Consider the following 24518-nt stretch of genomic DNA (forward strand, 5'->3'; position numbering starts at 1 on the left):
TCCGGTGGGAATACTGTGATCTGGGTTGTTATTGACCGCTTCAGCAAAATGGCCCATTTCATCCCTTTGAAGAAGTTACCCTCTGCGGTTGAATTATCCCAACTCTTTATTAAGTACATCTTCCGCCTGCATGGTTTCCCGGTGGAGATCGTCTCCGACAGAGGCACCCAGTTTACCGCCAAGTTCTGGCGTTCCCTATGTAAAGACTTGGGAATAACACTTCAATTTTCGTCTGCCTACCACCCGCAGACGAATGGGGCAGCTGAACGTGTGAACCAAGCCTTAGAACAGTTCCTGAGGAACCACGTGTCTCTTTGCCAGGACGATTGGTCTGACCTCCTCCCGTGGGCGGAGTTTGCTCATAATAATGCATGTCATTCCTCCACAGGAAAGTCTCCGTTTATGGTGGTGTATGGACAGCACCCTCAAGCCTTTCCTCAGGACTTCGTGTTGTCGGACGTCCCGGCTGCAGATGATCTGGCAGCCCATATGCTTGCTATTTGGGCTGCAACCAAGTCTAATCTGGAGAAGAGTGCTCTAGTCCACAAGACTTTCGCGGATCGCCGTAGAAGGCCCTCTCCTCCCTACAAGAGCCCTCTCCTCCCTACAAGGTGGGTGATAGTGTCTGGCTCTCTTCCAGGAATATTCGCTTGAAGGTGCCATCTCCCAAGTTGGGTCCGAAGTTCCTGGGTCCGTTCCCCATCTTGGAAATAATTAACCCTGTAGCCATCAGACTTCAACTCCCACCAGAGATGAGAATTCCCAACGTGTTCCACGTCTCCCTGGTGAAGCCCACCATCTTTAACCGTTTCTCTGATGTCCAATCTCCTCCTCCTGCCGTCTCTGTGGAGGGTCAACAAGAATTCGAGGTGGAGAGAATCCTTGATTCCAGAATCTCCAGAGGGTCCCTTCAGTACCTCATCCATTGGAAGGGCTTTGGCCCCGAAGAATGCTCTTGGGAGGGACACCGTGATGTGCATGCTCCTCGTTTGGTAAGAGACTTCCACTCCAAGTTTCCCCAGAAACCAAGTCCCGGTGGTCCTGAGGCCCCCCGTGAGGGGGGGGGGGTACTGTCAAGACCGCCGGGAGCGCGAGGAGTCGCGTCCGCTCCCGGCGGCGAAGAATCCGAAATGGCGGCGCCCAGGCAACCCACGTGGGTTCCGACGCCGGCGCCGTGACGTCGGCGCGACGGTCGCGGGCGCGCTGGCGCAAGGGCGCCAAATTCAAACATAAAAGGACGCCTGAGGCGCCAAGATGGCGCCCGAAAATAGGATCCTGATTCCTAGTGATTCCTGGGTTTCCCTTGCTGTTTTCCCTGCTTATTCTGCCTGATTCCTTTGTGTGACCCCTTGCCTGGACCTGGACTTCGCTGATACTCTGCCTGTCATTGACCCCTGCCTGGACCTGGACTTCGCTGATACTCTGCCTGTCATTGACCCCCTGCCTGGCCCTGGACTTTGTTACATTCCGTCTGCCTTTTGACCTGTGCTTGAACTTTGTTTCTCCTGCCTTACTCCTGAATACCACGACCCTGATCTTTCCTGAGGGGCTTCCTCCTAGATCCGGACTACTCCCCAGAGGGGGCTCCCGGCTCCCTGACACTGGGAGAGTGAAGGGTCAGGCTCAGTGTCTTCCAAAATTCCTACTAATGTCTGAAACATGTCAAAAATCCCAATGTTCACTCGTCTTCCCCATAATTCCAGTTTGGCTTTGAATGCAGCCACTTGAAGACAGTTGTCATTTCCCCCTGAAGTGACAGATTGAGTTCATTGAGCAGATTGATTGATTTTGTGACCCATTCTGTGCTACTGAAATGTGCTGCCAGTGGTGACTGTTTTTCTAACAGAAATCTCTGGAGCGGCTCAAAGACTCTGGCCAGTGATCTACCCTAAGAAAGCCATCTTACTTCTGTGTAAGAAAAGATGTTAGTGATCTGCATCCATATTCTCAAAGAGCTGCTCGAACAGACGCGAGTTAAGAGCATGTACTTTTATGTTGTTCATTTTAATCACATCATGGAAAACATTAAGTTCAGGTGATATTTTTAGGCTAGCCAGCATTTCTCTATGGATGACACAATGTGTGTAGACTTGCATTTAGAAGAAACCTCCTTGAATCGAGTAGTGAAACCAGAAAGCCTTCCAGTCGTAGCAGCTGCTCCGTCTAGGCATACACCTACACAAAATGACCAATTCAGTTTTCCTGATATGTAATCATTCAGAGACTTGAATCATTTTGCAGCTGTGGTGTTGGTAGGCAACAGTAATCCACAGGTCTGGACTGAGAATTAAAATAAGCCCTGACATTTCAGGTACACAGAGGCCCAATCAGCCCACACAGAGGCCCAAACAGCCCTCACCAGCTCACTAAATACTGACTTACTATGGGACCTTATAGCAGCCCCTCTGGCATTTGCCAGAACCCACAGATTGCCAGTCTGGGCCTGCTCATGCACATCCTCCCGAAAAATATATTGCACAAAAACGAGCATTAATGCCTTTTTTCTCAACATCGGTAGACTCGGCAACCTGGATTGCGTACCATGGTGACTCCTTAATCCTCTCTACCAACTGTGCCTCAATGTACTCTATGTCATCAATTAGTTACAGTGCTAGCAGAAAGAGGAACACGAGTCACCTTTTGAACTGCAGCCTCTCCTAAAACTTCACGACAAATGTCTAAAAGCTAAAGCTAAGAAAAGGGCTTCTTAGCTTTAGCAATGCGGTTAGCGACTAAGAATGATGCTCTTAGTGCAGACACATTTGCTGAAGTAGTGGCCTTCAATAATTGCTTCTGTCCTTCATGTTCACTTTTTTCTTTCGAAAAACTCCAAAGGCTTATCTTTAAATGCAGGGTGCTTGGTCTCCCATGTGGCGAAGCAGTTTTGAAGGTTTCATGGCTTCATTAGATAGCCGCTCACCACATATTATACAGAGCGGGTATGGAGAATGTAAATCACCTGTTGCAATGAACCCATATTGTAGGTAAGACTCTTGATACTTTCTTTAAAACGCCGCCGTATTTGTGGTGGCAGTCTTGGAGTCTCCTGCTGTGTCATCATTGGGTCTCTCCTCGTTTTCAAAGAAGCACTTCAGCAATGGTTGTTGTTTGCTCATTTTGCTGAATTTGTGAGCTTGCAAAAAACTATGCAAAAGTATTTTGGTCATCTGGGGATCTGTAGAAAGTGTCACGCATAGTGACACGGCAACCCATACGCACACTGCATCCACGTAAATGCATGCTGCGTCCAAACGCACACGCAGCATCAAACATGCTGCGTTCGCGTCAAACGCGCAATTCGGTTCGGTGGCCCTGTTGAGCCCATACTCATCAGCGGCCTACAGGTTCGGGACCTCTGTTCTACAGGATAAATATAGTGTTCTAGCATGCACTATTGTGGCTAATGTACTGGCAATAAACTGCCTTTGTAACTTCCCTTCTCCTTTAAGGAGTGCAGACAAAAAAAGGCATTAATGAACACACATTCTTTGGCATCTTGTTTTACTAGCATATCAATAAAAAATAAACTATTAAAAACTGTAGGCCAGGTAACATAATTTGATAATACTCTTATGTTTGCTTTTGGTATTTTCAAAGTGATGTTGGCCAAGTCCTCTGTGCAGTTCTTAAAGGGTGCAGGATCAATCCATGATTTGCATAAAGAATTTCAAAGTTTGATTGGTCAGACCAGGGGACAGTTTTCCACTTCCTCCCAGTCCATGTGAAATGAGCTTGGGCCCGGAGAAGGAGATGGTTTTTCTGGATCATGTTTCTAATGATGACGAAATCCCCAACTTCATTGCAATTTTACATTGAGGAATACTATTCTTAAATTGTCTGTAGTGTTTTACAGAGCGGAGTACTCCTCCCTATCTTTTCTGCAGAGAGTCCCGCCTCTATTTTTATATCCAATCATATTACTGACCTGTCCTATGAGGTGTTTCTTTAGCATTACACAACTTTTACAGTCTTATGTTGCCCTTTCCCAATTTTTTAAAAAATATGTTGCTGGCATCAAATTCAAAATTAGAGTATATATTTCAGGGAACAGTAACATTTCTCAGTTTCAACATTTGACCTGTTGTATTTGTACTTTTTGTAATTGATCATAGTGTTGAAATTATTTACATCATCCCATTCTCTTTACTTACATCTTATATAGTGTCCCATAATTTTTGTAAACAGGCTTGTATTATAATCAGCCCATGTATTATACAGGTATGAGATTCGTTATCCAGAAACATATTATTCAGAAAGCTCCAAATTATAGAAAGGCCATAGACTCCATTTTATCCAAATAATCCAACATTTTAAAACAATTATTTCCTTTTTCTCTGTAATATTAAAACAGCAGCTTGTACTTGATCTCAACTAAGATATAATTAATCCTTTTTGGAAGCAGAACCAACCTATTGGGTTTATTTAATGTTTACATAATTTTCTAGTAAGGAAGAATATCCAGGTCCCAAGCACTATGGATATCAAGTCACTAACCTGTACCCATGCATATAGAAAAAGAATTAATATGGGAAAATGTAAGTCTATAACAGGCAAAATGAAGAAGGCTGGATATTTGCACAGTTAGGGATTCAAGTGATTTCTATTCAGCGTTCTCCCGACTGTGGTCAATAGAAGGAAACAAAGGTGGTGCATTAACCCCAACTATATATACAGTTTCCTCTCATTTTGAGATTAGTATTCACATGCCACAAAGCTAATCGTCCTCATCCCATAAAGAGTATTAGTTGCTTGTTAAAGCTAATTAAGCTCAATGGTAGTAAAGTTAATGCTACTGATCTGTTTGTAAACCATAAAGGAATAGATGAAAGTAGCCTCAGCCTCCTCCAGTTCTTAATTTTATTTAAATCCAGCAGGTAATTACTTCAGAGTTTTCTAAATATGTCAAGTGCTCTAAGTGAAAAAAAAAATACAAGAATTCTCTCATCAGCTCTTTTTCCTGCGAGGAATCCCTTTATCCATGACAGTCACCAAGATTGACTTAACCCTGGAATTAATGTAACGTTACAGTTCCCCAATGTGTGTGTGTGTTTTTTTTTTTTTGTGTGCAAATTAAACACTTCATTATATTGCCTCTTCCTCTGGAGTGCGTGTCTGATATGCGTGCAGTTGTTTGTAGGAACCATCAGCAGTTTGAGAAGAACCTAATTCCATTTAGACATCTAGCCTGGAATACTGGCCATGGAGTATTAATAGGAATCTACCACTAAAATAAACATGTGACGAGGACATCCATGTTTAAATGTAGTCATGGATGTTTGGAGAAGATATGCAACTTATCTTATAAATACAGCATATTTTGTACCGCAATGCCCCGTTTTCATTAACGATGTGTAGAGTATTCATACGCCAATTTATAAATAAGCCCTTTGGTGAGTTTTATGTTTGATTTTCAGCTCAAATATAAGCCTTTTATGTCTAGTTCATGAATTCAAAGCAACTTTAGCTCTGGTATTCAGGTACATTTTCTCGGAAACATTCATGCGGCGATGGTGGGAACTAATCTGAAGATATGCCATTGCTTTATCTGTTTTTGTGACTCAAGTGCGTTACCATGTAACCGGCATTGTTATTCTTAATGGCTAGTTAATGTATTTTAAGCTTGAGCTCTCCCGCGTTCTTAGGAAAGCAGCATTCAGAAAAGCATGTATTCAGTCAGGTCTACGAGTACGACACTTACTCACAGTTTGAAGCCCAGTCCACTTCTGCTTTAGCCATTTATATACAATTTGCGTATTTTGAAGTCTCTCCCCCCTGCTAATCTCCAATTTGAACTCAGGAAAGTAGCCTGTCCACATGCTACAGTATGTGCTTTTTCTAGGGCATATATAAATAGCCAAATAATTAAATCTTAACAGTCTCTTTAGATGTTACTTATCAAAGTTGCATGGCTAAAAAACTATCAGTTAGTCAATTCATACAATCATTTGGGTTTTTTTTATATTAAGAACTTTTTTTGTGTCACTGAGAATTGGTCTATGCAATGGCAATCTGTGGATGACTACTAATATAAGGTACCGTGTGTGAGATCATAGAAATTAATTTAAAAGTATGGTAACTGCATTAAAGGGGTGGTTTGCCTTTAACTTAACTGTTAGTATGTTATAGAATGGCTCATTCAAAGCAACTTTTCAGTTGATTGGAGCGTTCAAATTGGGGGTCACTGACATCATCTGAAACAGTGGCGGGAACTACCGGGGGAGCAGGAGGTGCGAGCGGGCCAGGACCCATACCCCCTCAGGGCCCCCCGGTAGCTCACACGCCACTGAAATGTGGGCTAAAAATCACGTACGGAGGAGGGCGGGGGCCCCAGATGCGCGTCCCGCACCAGGGCCCGCCCCCCTCTAGTTACGTTACTGATCTGAAAAACAACTGCTCTGTAAGGCTGCAATTTTTGTGTTCATTACCACATATGAACACTACACCATTAACTTTTCTGCAAACTTAAATCAATAAATTATTGAAATATTAGGGATGTTCAATCCATCAGTTTTGGATATGTCAAATACTGGATCCTCAGTATTCTAAAAAATAAATTGAGATTTACAGCATCCCTACTAAATATGAATTGCTTTGATGACTAATGACCAACTTCAGATCATATATACCTATATTCAGCTAAATAAATGGGGTATTTAGTGGAGGTGTTTAATACCTGTGCTTTTACATTATAATAAACTGTAAATGTTTTATTTTAATCCTTAAAACTGCCCCCTTCCTTCTTTGGATTAAAAGTGTGTCAGTTTAAAGGGGTGGTTCACCTTTGATTCAACTTTTAGTATGATGCAGAGACTGATATTCATTTTTTATTATTTGTGGTTTTTGAGTTATTTAGATTTTTATTCAACAGTTTTCCAGTTTAAGCAATTTGTTACTAGGGTCCATATCACCCCAGCAACCATACGCTGATTATAACTAGAGAAAGGACTATAAATAGGAGAGAACCAGAAGATGAGTAATAAAAAGTAGTGATAACAATAAATCTGTAGCCTGACAAGAGCATTTGTTTTTTAGATGGAGTCAGTGACCCCCGTTCGAAAGCTGGAAAAAGTAAAAAAAAAAAAAAAAAATATGGAGAAAAAAAATGGAGACAAATTGAAAAGTTGCTTAGAACTAGCCATTCTATAACAGCAAAAGCTAACTTAAAGGTGAACCACTGCTTTAAAGGGCATGTAAAGTCTAAAATAGAATAGGGCTGGAAATGCTGTATTTTGTATACTAAATATAAACATGAACTTACTGCACCACAAGCCTAATCAAACAAATAATTCATGCTTTCAAAGTCACCATCTTGTAACTTTGTTAAACATCTTTGCAAGACTAAGACTGTGCACATGTTCAGTGTGGTCTGGGCTGCTTAGGGATCGTCATAAACAAAGCTGCTTTGAGTTCTGCATGGCTGGGAAGTAAGGTGGGGGCTCCCCCTGCTGTTCATAAGTATGATTGTTTCCCTGCTCAGCAGTTAGGGACCATCTGACAATTCTTATCCACAGCAGTAAATGAAGGGAGAATTTCACTGCATACAGTCAGGTTTCTTATAAAAACGGTACACATTTTTTAATTAAAGTATATTGGAGATAGGTTTCTTTTTCATTAGAAAGAAAAAATGGGATTTTATTTTTTTGCCTTTACATGCCCTTTAAAGAAAAGTTATAAGTTATAATCTGGTGTATTGAAAACAATGTATGGCACAAGCTATATAGTAGCGTTGTATAATTAACATACATTACACAATTTTTCTTTCTTTTGCACTTACGCTTGAGAAGTAGGGATATATTGTGCAAAATACTGATCATTAAAAGAGTCAATATGGAGACTTAATTCATAACATTATACACCATAGTTGCTATTTCAGTAGATAACTCTGCCCGTGTTTTTGAAAGTTTAGCATGTCGACTTCAATAATAATGTTCTTTATATGAATAGTGCCAATATGTTTATGCAAAACTTAGCAGTTCATTATTCACATCAGTCCCTACTCCAGTGGAGTTTACAATCTAAAGTCACTCAACAGACTAGGGTCAATTTTATCACCAGATACAATTAAATAGTCTGAAATTTTTTAAGAGTATGGGAGAATTCCAGAGTACTTAGTAGAAACATCTTCTTAGATTTGTAGCCTGAAAAAATTATACAGACCGGACATGCAGTAAAATTAGCATTTTGTTACAAATGCATAAACGATGCATTTATGGACTGATAAACGAAAGAGCACTATTGCCATCTCTGAGAGATGTTGGGGCATATTTACTTATAGACAAGTGTTAATATCTGCAAATTACTAAATACTAGTGTAGGGGACTGGTAAATTAGTCTCCCAGTATTATTTAGCAGGTAGTCCCCTAGATTTATAGATGCCTAACTGGATCCTAAAATACAGTTAGGAGGGGGACCTGTTTCATATTCCTGCTTAAAGCTATGCCCCTTGGTGTTCACACAGTGACTAGTAGATGTTACTGTGCTTAAGTATAAAGTCCTGGGCAGCCATGTGCTCAGGATCCATTTTGTGTTAGCCCTGGCCTGAGCAGGCAGGCAGAGCTCCAGTGGAACCTAGACAGGTCAGGTCTAGTAAGAATAGGCTACTCGCCCTAAGAGGTCACTCTAGGAGTGGGATTATGATCCTGTGTACCAATTGCCCAGAAGTAGGGACTAAGTGTACAGACCTAGGGATGTGAGACCTCAGGTTCCACTTAGGGAAAAGGCTGAAAGCTTGGTGTACCCCTAGCAGCTGCTCTGTACATGTTCTCATCCCTATGGGGACTGATACTGACCAAAGGTGCTGTGAGTATATGCCTATCCACTGTTGCTGTTAGATCCCGCTTACTCTGTATGTACACTCCATTGCTCTTGTACAATTAATGTTTGTTGGTTGACATGATTTGTTGGCCTCCTTGTACCTTATAAATGATTTGAAAGCCTTAAAAGCACGTCTTTTCTTACCCACCTCAACACCAACACTTCTATTGAACCAAAAAGGTTTTGCTTTTCACTCTGATGAAGTGCCAAGGATGTAGGCACGAAACGCGTTAGAGCGATTCACATTCCCCTCCATTCCATGTAATTTTAAGCGTTGAAATAAAGCCGGATTGATATTACTCTGCCTCCTGGATTGTTCCGAGCGAGTTCTAATGTGTATGTTGGAGCCGGTTGGAATTGAGTGGCATATGGCGAGAGCAGCGGTCGGCTGGGAGACAGGACACACTGGGTGAGCTCCGCCATTACCGCATTGCTACCAATTATGCATATTTATTAAGCAGCATTTTAAACTAGTATTACAAGTTTTGGCAAATTCTCTTCATAATCGTAGAACACATTTTCAGAAAGAGAAACTTCTCCAGGTTCAGGCTAGCAAACTGCCATTATAAAGATAAAGCAGCCACTTTGCCACCTTGTTATCTCAGTCACCTCTTTCACTAATTTCTACCATACTAATTTCTTCTTGGAGAAAATGTTTTAGAGAAGTTACCTTGCTACATTTGAATGAGGACAAAGATGAATTTCCGAGAATACACAGCGGCATTCAAATTGGACAATGTTTTGTGGATGAGATATATACTCATCTTATACTCATCCGAGATACCAGCATGACTCCCACCTGAAAATAGATGTATATTAAGAAAAAAAAATCCAAGTGCATGAAACAAATGCATCCATGTTGGAGTTCAGGTTGGGTGGCATTCACCATGGCCTTCCACGGTAGACCGTTTTTCAGTTGTACGCTGTGGATGTGTTCCCTGTCCCTGACTACATTGCTGGTGTGATGGTTTTACTTTGCGAAGTTCCCTCTCCCCACCAATGTCATTGGAGACCTTCGGTTGTCAAACTACTTCTTACCTTTGCCCAAATTAGGCGTTGGTTAGGGTGGGTGTGGGTCACAATTGGACACCCCTTTTAACCTTCCCCCTAGATACTTTTTCCCCCCACTCTGTAGCTTCAGGGGTTGGTGTGATGAATACACCATAAAGACAGGTCAAATTGCATGAATTTTGAACAGAATTGGTGATACTTGATAGGGTTTCTTTACTCTAATGTTATATGTAATTGGCTTAAAATTCTGAGCCTTGCTTAAGAATGTGAAGTTAATGTCTTGCTGTTCTGGAACCACTAGTGTATTCTGGACATGGCCTAAATAAGTCAGATTCTCAACACTTGCTTTCTGTGTGTCCTGATGAGTTAACAGACCACTGTTGATTGTGGAGGCTTTTATGAAGCAATTAGGGTGGGTGGCTGAGAATCCTATTACAGCAAAAATGCGTTTTGAAGGACAAGGGATTGGTAATAGACTCATTTGAAAACGCCTGGGTTTCTTTTACAAGCTTTTGTGCTTATAGAAAATGATCTGTAATCAGGAGAAATGTTGCCAGTGTCCTATACACAATATGCACGTGTAGGAAGAAATTTGTACCATTAAATGCAAATTTCTGAAATACTTCCCAGCTGTACTAATGTTGTTTTGATCACATATGGGTCTTCTGGCTGATTAATCTCAATAGCTCATTCAGTGTATATTATTATAATGTTTCTAAATGAAAAATTCAATTCAACTTTTCAATTGACTGCTCATAGAGCTCTCCTGTCCTAACCCTTGGATTTACCCTATCATTTACACATGCTGTAATCCAGGATAGATATAACTCAGGGGACCAGGGAATGTGCATTATTTAATCCCCTCTCTTTTTTGTATGCTTGTAGCTAATTTGACCAGATCAGTAGCACTTCCATTGTTTTTAAATATGGGTCCTTTAATATCATATTAGTTTTTTAGTTTTGGTCTGATAGGGCTAAACTCCATGGGAGATCTTCAAAACACAATCTTCAAGTTACATGTACACACAAGGGTACAAAATATAATGCGACTAATACAAAAATCTGATGTGAAAACTACATGGAAAAATTTCCATCCAATGCAACACTACTGTCTGATGTGTCTTCATCCGACGAGATGGTGTCTGACCGGCTTTTTTTCCCATAGACATTGACTGTCAGATACATGAACAAAACACATCATCCAACTTTATCTGATCCGAATTTATATTCTAGCAATATGGAGATCAGCTTTCTTAGTATCCTACAAATCTTGTGCTGTTGTGTGCAGTTGCATGGCAAAATCTAATCAGAATCTCTTATGGAGTTTTACCCATAAGTTCGTAACAAATTTAACTACGTTAAAAACAGGGAAGGTGTTAGGGAGCGAGAGACACAGAGAGAAGAGGACGGTTTGTGATATCTTGAGGAGATTGCATTTGTAAGGTAGATCAAGGACGAGATTGTAGAACATTTCAGGTACAAGTCCAGTGAATTAAAACTTTTACTAACAGAAGGTTTTACAAAGGGGTTTGTTTAGTCCAGGTGTGCCATTCCTGTCGTTTTCATTTTAGATGAGGATTTATGTTGGTAGAGTTCATGATCTAAAGTTCCTGGCATGTAAAGATCTACATGTGAATACAATTGGCATTGTGATATGTCTATGGCACTTGTTGAATAGAAGACCCAGAAGGGCCAGTTCTAGTGACAGAATCAGTGGACTTTTAATGATTTGACTTGCAGCAGGTATGTCCATCATATGTGGCATAAAGTGCTCTTACCCCTGCATTTCCTCCTACAGAGATCTATAGAGTTAAGGAAAGTTGAATGGATTTTATCTGGCATACAGTACCATGTATTTAGCAGATTGATGGTCATGTCCTCATGGTTGAGGCATTTGGAGGATTTAGGGGTTTGTACAGTTTCTTCTACAGTTGTAGGTTAAGTGTTAGTTGCAGATATCGTTCTCAAGAGGAAAGTGAAGGTTGTATGTATCACCTTTTTAATTACTGCTTAAGGAGTAACTTTCAGTGTATAAACAAGAATCAGTGTGACCCACACTAAACTGGATTACAACTCTGTATTAGGTGCAACCCGATGACGTAAGAACATGTACTGTACACTTTATGCTAGAGCAGATGGGACTGCTTTTCCCAGCTAACGTAGGTACATGGTGAGTGTCTGAGCATTGTAAACCCCCAGGAAAAATACATTAGAGTATATTGGATTCTATATAAACCCAGAACAGAGTTAATGATAAAACTCATTTTAACCCTATGCCTATCTAGCCATCTGTACACACATACATTGATCCTCAAGATATTGTTTGTTTCATTCCTGATAAATCTAGCAAGCTCTGGACTGGATTATTCAAGTAATCATCTGTATTTAAGTTTAATTGACTAGCTGAAACACTCAAAGCACTTACACAACTCTTTATTTTTGCATAAAAGGTACATGTGAAATGAAGTGACTCATCATCAACAGATACATCGGGGAAACCATGCAGAGTCATTCTTGTCAGTGTGGAAAATAGGCAGGCCATTTAGACATGGATTCACATCATTGTCAAAGGCTTGAATGTGCTTTATGGAGTAAGCAGCAAGTTATAGCTATGCTTGTGTATTCTGCCTAAGAAGGCTGTTTATCTTCTGTTGTCCATAATGAAGCAATTATTATTGAAGCAGAATGCCTCTATAAATAGTAATAAATATGTTTTATATGCAAGAGTGCTTGTTTTAGCAGCGTTAGCCAAGCAGTGTTGATTGAGCAGCAGTAGACTGAGTTTGTGGAAAGCTGCCCGCATCTTAGAAAAGCAGGGAGATGCTTGGCCAACTTTAATCAACAAAGGGAATGTGAATCAGGAACGTTTTTGTCTGCTTTCGATTCTTAGAGCAAGAAAGTGAAATCTTTGGCCTTGCAGACATTTTCAGTCTCCTTGGGTACATGATGGAATTTGTAGCTCAGCAACAGCTCAACAGTTGCAGGTTGAATACCTCTAATTTGGGATATGTTCAAAGAACTATAGTGAACCAGTGTACTGAATATCCATGAATGATGCATCACTCTTCGGAATGATAAATTCAGTTATTTGCTGGTTTCGGTCACAGAACGTTTAGGGCCTCTCAGCCTTTTATAAAGCCAGTATAGACAATGATCTGTTGATATGGCCCTCAAGAATGTTCATTGGATGACTCCATAATATGGAATATATACAAAGTTTGTTGTTTGGCACCTGCAAACAGTATTTCCAGCATCCTAAGCCTGCTGCAGCAGTTCACCTACACAGGTTGGAGAACATGTGGCCTCAACTGTAGTGAAAGGTAGAGACTGGAATCTATTGTATGGTATCTATACTTAAAGGAGAAGGGAAGCTACCGAATGCTCTTTTTTGTAGAATTTGCCAATTAAAGCTCCTAATTAATGATCCTTATTTTGTAGTTATTACGTTGCTCCCTGTTATCCTATTTGTGGTTCTACCTCTTACAATTCTTTCACATCAAAGCTCCTGCTTGGGGTGTAGACTCTTGTGTAGCTTCACAGGAGGGGGATCTTTATCCTATGGGGTACTTGTTCTCATACTGTTTCTTATGTATTTATCTAGCCAAATCACAAGTGTTAAGGCTAGCTATTGTTCCCAAACACATTAATTTATAATTAATGTAGGTACCCCACTAGCATCAAGATCCACTGTTTGTAGAATATTCTCTTCTCCAAACGCTTCTGCTTCATTTTTCCTATGGTCTTTTAGGATTATGTACATTGCTTGGCTCCTTGTGTCATTGCATTGCTATATTATAACAGTAAATCCACAAGCATACTCTGTTCCAGGAACCCGAAGACACAGAGCCAAACCACTGCTTGTATGTGTTTGTAAATCCCCACAGCAGGAATTGACTGCAAAGCAATTAATTAAATTGTAACTTTGGCTTATTAGTTCATTTGTTCTCGCTACACACCATAAAAAGTGAAGATTGCAAGCCAGACCAGAGCAAAGGAGATGGGAGTTGTTTCGTGCTGAGAGGTAGTTTGTCATTATGTGTCACAATGTTTGTTTTTATTGCTCTACAAATATATAGCCTGGTAGGATATGCTGGCTTTTTAAAAGTGAAAAATAGCATTTTAGATTGAATGATGGCCTTTGAATTCACTGAAACCAGAACTAATGTGATTTTTTTACTGAGTTTATTCTCTTTCTTTTTATCTCTGTATGCCATTATACACACACACAAAGTTTACATTCCCATATCCTGCATAATACTGTCACTCAGGGCCACCATCAGAATTCTTTGCTAGGACAAAATGTTGAACTTGATGGATGTTTTTTTCTCCAACTGCTGCTTCAATCATAGAAACTCACCAATCATTTTACTGAAAACATGGGTGAAACTAAAAAGGAAACATACCCACCCTGCAACTGCTGGGGGCCCAGTGGGACTTGTCTGATAACCAACTGCAATATATGTTTAAGGAAATGTCTTGTTCCCAAAGTTTAGCTCTTGGCCCAATAGCCAGTCTTTCCGCTGCTGAATTGAGGATATTGCTCCTACGTAATAATAATTCAGTAAGTAGATCCCAAACAGTTGAATAACTAATATGTAGGGAATAATTATGTCCGAGTGCGAGTATGCCTGGCACATTCTTTATCCTACCTAATCTGGAGATTACACTTTATAGCTGCAAAATTTCCCCTATGGCTTAAATAATATTGAAAGGTTAACGATAATCATGTTGTTTAAATTTCTGTATAATCCTATTTAGATTTTAACATAAGCTAGTGTTTTAGTTTTCATAAATGCATCTGTTTACATATTTCTGATGAGGTTTAGTCTGGCTTACTTTGCCTTATGGCATTTATATGCAAGCATTTCATTGGTTATCACCATGCACTGGCCATTAATTATGGGCGACCAGATAAAACATTAATGTGTTGCATTATTTATTGTGATAACACTTAGGGGACTGTATTAGTTTTCCATGCAAATGGACCAGTAAGTATTGGCTGTTTGACCTAGAGTGAATGAAACATAATTATAGAGAAAGAGATATATAAGACAGAGATATTGTATAAAAGCACTTGGCTGTTGGTCTTGTGCCTTTATGTGCTAATGGATCTGCTTGGTGACTTATAATATCCTTATATTTGACAATAGGGGTACGGTGTTCACTATATAGCATGCAAGTTTCAGTGAGTCATTTGTGACATATTACACCAGTTTTAATTTATGACAACACCAAGAACTGTGTTTATATAGTGAATAAAATACCCCCTCTTGTAAAATATAAGGATATTATAAGTTACCGAGGAGTTTCATGACTATATAAAAACACGAGGACGTTTTTATACAGGTCATGGAACTCCGAGGTAACTTGTAATATCCTCATATTTTGCAACTGGAGGTACTTTATTTATTATAATACACAAGTTTCAGTGAGTCACGTGACAGAAATTACATCAGAACTCACCGTTTGTAACGGATGACATCAGAACTCACCGTTTATAAGGATATAATTGGATATTCATGGCTTTTGTGTATTACAAAAGATATATTTTACAGGCTGTTCATGACTCTTAAGTATTTTATTTGTGCTACTTATCTTACATTTGTTTTGTTCAGAAAACACCCCAGTACTCAGGTGTTCCTGGGAAATGATAGACCTACCACTGTTATCTTTTTTTTTTTTTTTTGTTGAAAGTGGAGTAAATTATTATGCAGGCTGAGAGTGGTTCCCAAACTTTTTCATATGACTGTATGTTAATGCAATTAAAGCTCAGCAAATGCTTCATATAGAATTGACCTACCCAGGGCTGTTTGTAATGCAGGAACTGTCTGAAGCTCTCAAAGGTACCAGGGGAGGTTTTTTGCCGCCTCTAGTAACCTGCTCGGCGCTGCCACATCCATACAGCTCCCCTGGAGCTACCTCTTGCCTAAGACTGCTGTAACAGTTCTGAAATACATCCAGGTTCTTTTAACTCTGTATTTTCGCTGGTTGGCCACTCCGTATGCTCTGAGCTGTTGTAGGTACTTACTGGACATCTTTATATGCCTGGTGATGCCACCAAGGGACTGGGTAGACCTGGGAATATTCTCACGTGCAGATACTTTTTATATGCCTGGTGATGCCACCAATGGACTGTGTAGACCTGGGTAAATTATCAAGTGCACTCAGTTCAATATGCCTGGTGATACATACCACCAGGGGACAGAGTAGACAGGCATGAATCTTCATTGGACCAGGAGGCTCTTCAGACTGGTTTATCACCTCTTTGCTTATGGTACAAAGTCTAAATATTTGTGTACATTAATCGCTTACACATTTCTTATCAAAGCACATGCACGGAAATAATTTGATCACCACCCCATACCCTCTATTTTAATATGGAATTTCCACCATACCTTTTTATTAGGTTTATGTGTTTAATTCCACTATAATACACAAAAGCCATGAATATCCTGTAAATTATATCCTTATAAACGGTGAGTTCTGATGTCATTTCTGTCACATGACTCACTTAAACTTGTGTACTATAATAAATAAAGTACCCCCAGTTGCAAAATATGAGGATATTAGAAGTTACCTCAGAGTTCCATGACCTGTATAAAAACACTCGGCCTTCGGCCTCGTGTTTTTATATGTTCATGAAACTCCTCGGTAACTTATAATATCCTTATATTTTACAAGAGGGGGTACTTTATTCACTATATTATATTCCCCCATGTAAATTCTTCAGCTCTTTGGCTTCTAAGCATCTGAAAATTGGACGTATGAAAGGTGACAGGAAAGCATAAGCATTTTCTACAGTTAATAAATACTTTTTTGAATTCTGTAAACACTCTTCATTTCTTGTAAGCTGACCAAGCCTCCAATTTCACCAGAGATGCTTGGGGAAAACATCTGGTTAATAGCTATATTATAATCCGTTTTCTATGGAGGATGCAATTTTCATGAGTGTCCTGGTTAAGTGAAGTGCCATCACTTTATGCTAAAGCTTAAAACCTCCATCAGCCGGCTCTTCAACTTTTCTAGCTGATAATAAACATGCATTTCTGCAATAATGCACTTAGTTAGGGATAGATTGATTAGTAAATATGTCCCTTGAAATACTAGCTTAATATTGGGGAAATATCTGTCCAAATTGCATTGTTAGCCATAGTCCTACACTGTGGGTTGGTTTTCTGCTTATTTCTAGCTCTCAAATGAGGGACACTGGCAAAAGTCTTGCTCTATATGCCTACAATTTTCTTGTTGTTGCTACTTTTTATTATCTTTCTATTCAGTCCTCCTGCTATTCACATTCCTGTCTCTCATTCAAGCCACTGCCTGTTGGGTGTATTCGACCCTAGCAATCAGCTGCTGAAATTCCAAAATGGAGAGCGATATGTAGTTCCTGCATGCTGTCTGTAAGCTGTGGAGCAGTTGTTACAATTTGTAACATCAGTGTTTAGTCCCTCCTTCCCTGCCAGGATTTCAAATGATGCAGAAAGAGAACAACTGTTAGATACCTGGATTTCAGCATTTACTCATACTTTTTGATGAAACAAATAACGGTGATGGTTGTATTATGGGGTTCTGTGTTATGTGGTTTGGTTCCCTTTTAATATTACCTTCTAGTATGTTATAGATCTATTCTTAGCAACTTTTCAATCCGTATTCATATTTTTTATGGTTTCTGAGCAGTTTGCTTTCCTATAATGTCTCTCTATTTAGAAGGACGTTTAATTCCATCTGGAAGATGGGGGTCACTAACCCCTACAACCGCAAAGCTCATACTCTGCTTGCCTAGATTTTTATTGTTACTACTACTTTTTATTGCTTGTCTTTCTGTATAAGTCCCCTGCTATCTATCTTCTAAACCATTGACGGGTTTCTGTAGTAAGTGGGAACCCATCAACCAGAAAGCCATTGGAATGTCAAGCAGCAGAACAAAATTCTAAAAAATCTGAATATTGAAAATGGGAGACCAAATTCAGATTATAATTTTCTACCACGTTCTTAAATAAGAATTTCTATCTATCTATCTATCTATCTATCTATCTATCTATCTATCTATCTATCTATCTGTATATCATCTCTCTCTCTCTCTCTCTCTCTCTCTCTCTCTCTCTCTCTCTCTCTCTCTCTCTCTCTCTCTATCTCTCTCTCTCTATATCTATATATCATCTATCATCTATCTATCATCTATCTATCTATCTATCTATCTATCTATCTATCTATCATCTATCTATCATCTATCCATCCATCCATCTCTCTCTAATCTCTGTCTCTGTGTGTCTGTTCATCCTTTCAGCTTTACCCTGCTCCAGAATAAAACTGAACCCACTCTTTATCTCTTTTCTATCCACATACTCTTTTTTGACTTACATCAGCAGGGCTGTAGGCAGGATGTAAAGATCCTCTGTTGTGGGATGAGACTGATGCTTTGTACTGTATAGAAATGGCACTTTAGGCTGCCCTTAATAAGAATCTCTCACTCTTAAATAGGGGGAGTCTTGTATGCCTTCTGTTTGCAAACTGCTCCGAGTGTATGCAGTCAATCATGTACTTTGGGGGGGGGGGTACGTGTATTGGAAGCTAAGTTGCCAAATCGTGCAACTACTTTGCTTTTCATTTGAATATATTCTACTGTTATGCACTCAATATTCTCAATAATTATTTGGTGGGGGAGGCTTGCGGGTAAAAGACAGAATAGTAGCTGATTAATACAATAGTCACATCTGGCTTCCAACATTTCCTTCATTTAGTTGTCTTTGCTTCTGTTCCTGTTTTTATTAATTATCTGAGCTTCTAAGCCTAATGAGGGAAAAATAGTTTATATTTCACCACTGCCGAGCATTCATTAAGACTCACTGTCAGCATTGATTAAAAATTTCTTTTTCGTCAGCTCACAAAAAAAAAAAGAATGGAGCGGGTGAAGGATATAAAAAACGGGAATATATTATGCCCCCTAGAAGTACAGTCCTTACACAGGGTTTGCCTCAATTATCCAGCTCTGTGCTTCCAAATACAAGACTGATTATAAATGGTCGACATACACCTGCAATTTCATTTGAAATAATGTTTGCTCAAGTGGACAAACTCCATTTTTATCTTCGACTTCGTATAGAGTGGAAAAGTCATTACCGAAAGCAGATGTACACTTCCGCGCTAATGAGAAAACAATTTCTTTGTTTCCCAAACTTCTCTGCCTCCCCAAACGCGACAGGCGAGCGCAGTGGACTGAATGAAGAACAATGCCTGTGAATGGAGGCAGTTTTGAGATTTATTGATCAATAAAGCAGGCAATTACAGCTTGTTTAGAGAACTGGGTAGGAAAAAGCCCTCTTTCTGTCCCTTAGAGCAGCATTGAGCGTCCAATAATGATAACCCTCGCTTCTAGCTGGAAACCATAAAAGTCAATAGGAAGATATAGGATTTCAATAAAATTATGACACTAGATAAACTTTACCCCAGGAACAGATTTTCACAAGGGATCCCGCCTGGCTTCAGTTAGATTTGTAACTTTAATTTCTCCCCTTATTGATTTTGTGGAATTTTCTTTGCTCGGTAGCTAATTAGGTGGCTTCTTTAAGCAATGAGATGGTAGGCATGCATCTTGGCAATCCCTTTGCACAACAGTTAATCCCTTGGATGCCAGAAATGTTGTGTGTTGCGAAGATCTTGAAAAGAACGTGGAGATTAAAATGTGAAATTTCTTTATTCCCAGAGCAGCTTCTGTGTATGATATAAAGGGAAATCGTTTGGAAATAGATGGTGTCCCTAAATGAACAAGTATTATGGAATATATATATATATATATATATATATATATATATATATATATATATATATATATATATATATATATATTTATATATTTATATATATATATATATATATATATATTTATATATTTATATATATATATATATATATATATTTATATATTATATATATATTTATATATTTATATATATATATTTATATATTTATATATATATATATATTTATATATTTATATATATATTTAATATTTATATATATATATATATTTACATATTTATATATATTTATATATTTACATATTTATATATATTTATATATTATATATATATATATATATTTATATATATATATATATATTTATATATATATTTATATATTTATATATATTTATATATTTATATATATATATATTTATATATATATATATATATTTATATATATATATATTTATATATATATATATATATATATATATATATATATATATATATATATTATATATATATATATATATATATATATATTTATGTATATATATATGTATATATGTATATATATATGTATATATGTATATATATATTTATATGTATATATGTATATATATATATTTATATGTATATATGTATTTATATGTATTTATGTATATATATATTTATATATATACATAAATACATATAAATACATATATACATATAAATATATATATATACATATATACATATAAATATATATATACATATATACATATATATATACATATATACATATATATATACATAAATAGATGGTGTCCCTGTATATATATATATATTTATATGTATGTATATATGTATGTATATGTATATATATATATATATATATATATATATATATATATATATATATATATATATATATATATATATATATATATATATATATATATATATATATATATATATATATATATATATTTATGCCATATGCTGTTTCTAGGGAAGCCAGTTACACAAGCTGCTCTTGGCCACCTCTTGTATAGCAAATGAAAAACAGCAAAGTACATTGAATAATACAAGAGTACATACACGGAATGTCAGGTTGAAATAAAAATGAATTTCTGCATAGTCAATGTGACAAAGATCCTCTGAACATCTTATAATTCTATGTTCATCTTTTAATGAATTCATAAATTACAATTTTTTTTTAAACCTAAACTTACCTCTATGGTAAATGGCATTGACGTATATTGCTGAGCATTCTGTATATCGGGTTTACACTTCGTAGATCCCACACCAGTATATTTTGACTGGTAGGAATGGGATCAGTGGCGTAACTATCTATCAGCAGACCCTATGACCACACGGGAGATCTGGTGTTGCAGGGGAGCCCTGAATGGTGTTCAAATGTGACCTGTTAAGAGCTACACAATATCCGCTCTTGATAAGGCCAATGTAGTAAAGGTTTAGTAACATTTTAGCGGTACTTAGGTTTACAGTCTGTCATTGTGTCAGCTGCAGGTTTGGGGAAGCCCTTCTGCGTTCTTTCAAAATGCAGTGTATTGCAGAGTATTGCAGCAAAGACCAAACTATATTATTTGTGTAGAACTGCAAACTGTCAAGGTAGCGTTGGGTCTTTAGTTACCCAGGTCTTTACTGCAATGCCATTTTCCAAGGAGTATTGCATGATATGCCTATACATATTAAAGAAATATTATTGTATTACATTAAAATACAATAATGGATAATAATTCAAAATAAAATGAATTTTTTAAGTTGCCGACGGCATGTGTGTTTTGTTGTTTCTGTACCAGCGTATTACTCACGATGTGCCGTTATCCTTCTTGTTTGCTGTGTGAAACTACATTGGTGCAATTTTGCCCCTACAATGAACCATTTCTCTATATTTGGGTAAACTTATTATGGAGCCTTTGCGAGTTTGAGGTTAATCTACCTTAAATTTATTTTATGGCCTTTGCATTTCCAATACAGGACTTTTGTTTTTCTCTACTGGGTAGTGTGTCATTTTACAATAAATATTGTCCATGGTCCCCTACTGGCTCTGAAAACTGATAAATGAAAAAATGAGAGGCAAAAAAAAAGACCATTCTGTTTTGGCAAGGCCCAAACACACTTGACAATGTCCCTTATCTGTCCGTTTCCTTAAATCTCCTATCGCTAGAGTCATCTCTTACCTGCTACTAACAGACAGACTGTAGCAATTCCTTGGCAGTGTATCCCTCCTTGGCAGCACATGTATTATTCCTCCAGCCCTGTTGATGCAGCAGAACCTATGCTTTAAAGAATTACAGTCCCATTTGTCATTTTGATAACATAGTTGGTATGAGAATATACCTTTCCTAATCCAGGGTTCTGTTAAAATGGTTGATAAGCTGTTAATGTCAGAACGCCTTCAGCTGCCGTTTTTCAAAAATAATATTGCAGCAATGTAGTTTGGCCTTTGCGGTGATGCACTGCAGATTAAAAGAACTCGGAAGGAACTTGGTGGGCTTCCAAATCAGCAGCTTACACAATGACAGATTGTAAAGCTAAGTACCACTAAAATGTTACTAGGCTCATTTGTTAAATACGCCCTATCTACAGCTAATCCATTGTCAGCGTGATATTGTGTCGTTGTAAACAGGCCACTTCTGGACTCTATCCAGCAGTTAACTCCTACTATTCAGCATGGACTATCCTGATACAGTAACATTCCACTGCATAGCAACTGAAGGAAAAGGGATTGACACTACATCACTGAATGAAATATCAGCATGTGGTTTGGTAAAAACCTTAAATGTATGTTCTCCTCCAGCTAAAAGACTCTGTCAGCATATAACATGGGTCTAAATAGTCCTGTAAGGCATAACATTTTTCCTTTTGCTTGGATGGTTGGCATCTGCCATCTGCTATGTTGCCTTATTGTCTATTGAAATGGCCAAATAACCTTTAAATAATATTCTTTTCTTTCAAAGTGTTGTGCCGTCTCAGTAATATAGAGTGACATCTTTGAGAGCAGAAGATTATGGCCGTGGGCCATTTGTCATCCTTATGTCATTGGCCTTTATGGAATCTATAGACTAAGTTCTGTGTGTCTATTGATGGCTTACATGAATATTAGAACAAAAACATGCAAATGCTTACATTCTGGGTTTTCTTTGAACACAATTCTGAGAAATTATAATCTCATACATTTTCATGGCCGTTAAGAAAAATGCAGTGGAATTGTGTATTGTGAAAGGCACACGAGTCCATGTGTACAAAGTGATGTATCAGAGTGGATAAAATGGCCTTACTGTTGAATGATTACGTATCTCTGAAAAGGAATGGAATATTGCTGAGACTGCTAGTAATGACTTCTATTTTCAATTGACTTTTGTTTTCCCTCTCTCTCTTACTCATATTGTACCACTCCTTTTAATCTATGCAGGAACGGGACGGAATGAGAGCCATTTTGGATTCCTATGATAGTGAGTTGACCCCAACAGAACATTCTCCCCAACTGAGCCGCCGCTTGAAGGAAGCAGAAGATATTCTACAGAAGGTTCAGGACCACAATGCTGAAATGGAGGTAACTGGTACAAGTTACAAAGGGGCAGTTTTTTTTATCAGGGGCATATCTATATATTGACACTCATGGGCCTATGCCTAAGGCAGCAGCTTTTGGGGGGCAGTACTTACTGCAGAAATCTGTCAGCAGAACTGGGGGGGTAGGTGAGGGGTGCAGGCCTCGTGGCATGGAAGGGAGGGAAGTGACGTAGACTAGAAGTGACATCACATGCACCTTTGCGTTATGTTGGAGGTCCTGTAAGGTCCGGTAGCTAGGGTGGCACCAGGCCTTAATACAACCCTGGTTCTTATTACTTCTTATTACTAAGACAAAACCATTGAAATTACATTTGTGTACCAGATATGCACTTCTTGTAGTTCATCAATTATTGTTATGGGACTGGTTCCGAAACTGCAAGGTTGACCTCCACCAACAGGGAACTTGGAGCAGTAAGTTGGAGAAGGATGGGTCAGTTTGGGTAAGGTTTGGGGAGAATATTTATTTGCTCTCTTGCTTTTATAAAAAAAAAAATTACTGTGAAATAATCTAATGGTGTTAAAATAATCTATATAATCAGTTAACTGTTTGGCAATAAATAAACAAGTATATTCAAACATGAGTGCCCCTCATTGTAACAGTATGAAATCTGAAGCTAAAGAAAGATAACTACTGTCAAATTATATTAGGTCATATAATCTGCTCATATCATATCCAAAACATATTTTTGGTAGTTTGCAAAACTTCTTAAGTGTGAACCCTTATTATTATTATTATTATTATTATTATTAATAATTTAATAATAGAGAAAGTATGGACTCCAGCATTTTAGATATTGCCCTTGCTTTGTATCTAAATCAGTGTCATGCATTTCACCAACATTCCCACCTAGAGTTTTCGCTATCCTTTTAAACGAAACACATTGAATGGCTAAGCTATTCATTTACTCTAGATGCCTAATGGGTGGTTGCACAGAATTAAAATGCAGATTGCAGCAGGCGTCTTAATTGATAGCTCACTAGCCAAGCTCAGTATGTGCTCTAGATGGCTAGGGTGGCCTAATTTAAGTATTTGTTATAGGTTAAGTGTAGTAATGAGCCCTGCTAGGCATAAAAACCATTTCCAAGGGTCATACAGAGGCAAGGTTGGCATTACAGTGAACACTTTTACTTGCTGAGGTGTTGCATTATCTTTTCCATAAGAAATGTTTCCTTTTAAAGGGATGGTTCACCTTTAAATTAACTTTTAGTATGTTACAGAATGGCTAATTCTATGGAACTTTTCAATTGGCCTTCCTTTTTTTTCATAGTTTTTTAATTATTTGCCCTTCTGACTCTTGTTTTCAAATAGGGGTCACTGACCCCATCTAAAAACAAATTCTCTGTAAGGTTACAAATGTATTGTTCTTT

General features: G+C 38.1%; 1 protein-coding gene across 5 annotated transcripts in view; it reads left to right on the top strand.

The window, feature by feature from the left end:
- The window catches only part of mad1l1.L (mitotic arrest deficient 1 like 1 L homeolog), a 501886-nt gene that overhangs the window by 173219 nt on the left and 304149 nt on the right, over positions 1–24518 (top strand). For all 5 annotated transcript variants that reach the window (XM_041575521.1, XM_018234121.2, XM_041575523.1 and 2 more), the window contains 1 exon segment: positions 22993–23133. In XM_041575521.1, coding sequence (XP_041431455.1) covers positions 22993–23133 — 141 coding nt within the window.

This window comes from Xenopus laevis, chromosome 9_10L (genome assembly GCF_017654675.1).
Source record: "Xenopus laevis strain J_2021 chromosome 9_10L, Xenopus_laevis_v10.1, whole genome shotgun sequence".
Classification (NCBI taxonomy): domain Eukaryota; kingdom Metazoa; phylum Chordata; class Amphibia; order Anura; family Pipidae; genus Xenopus; species Xenopus laevis.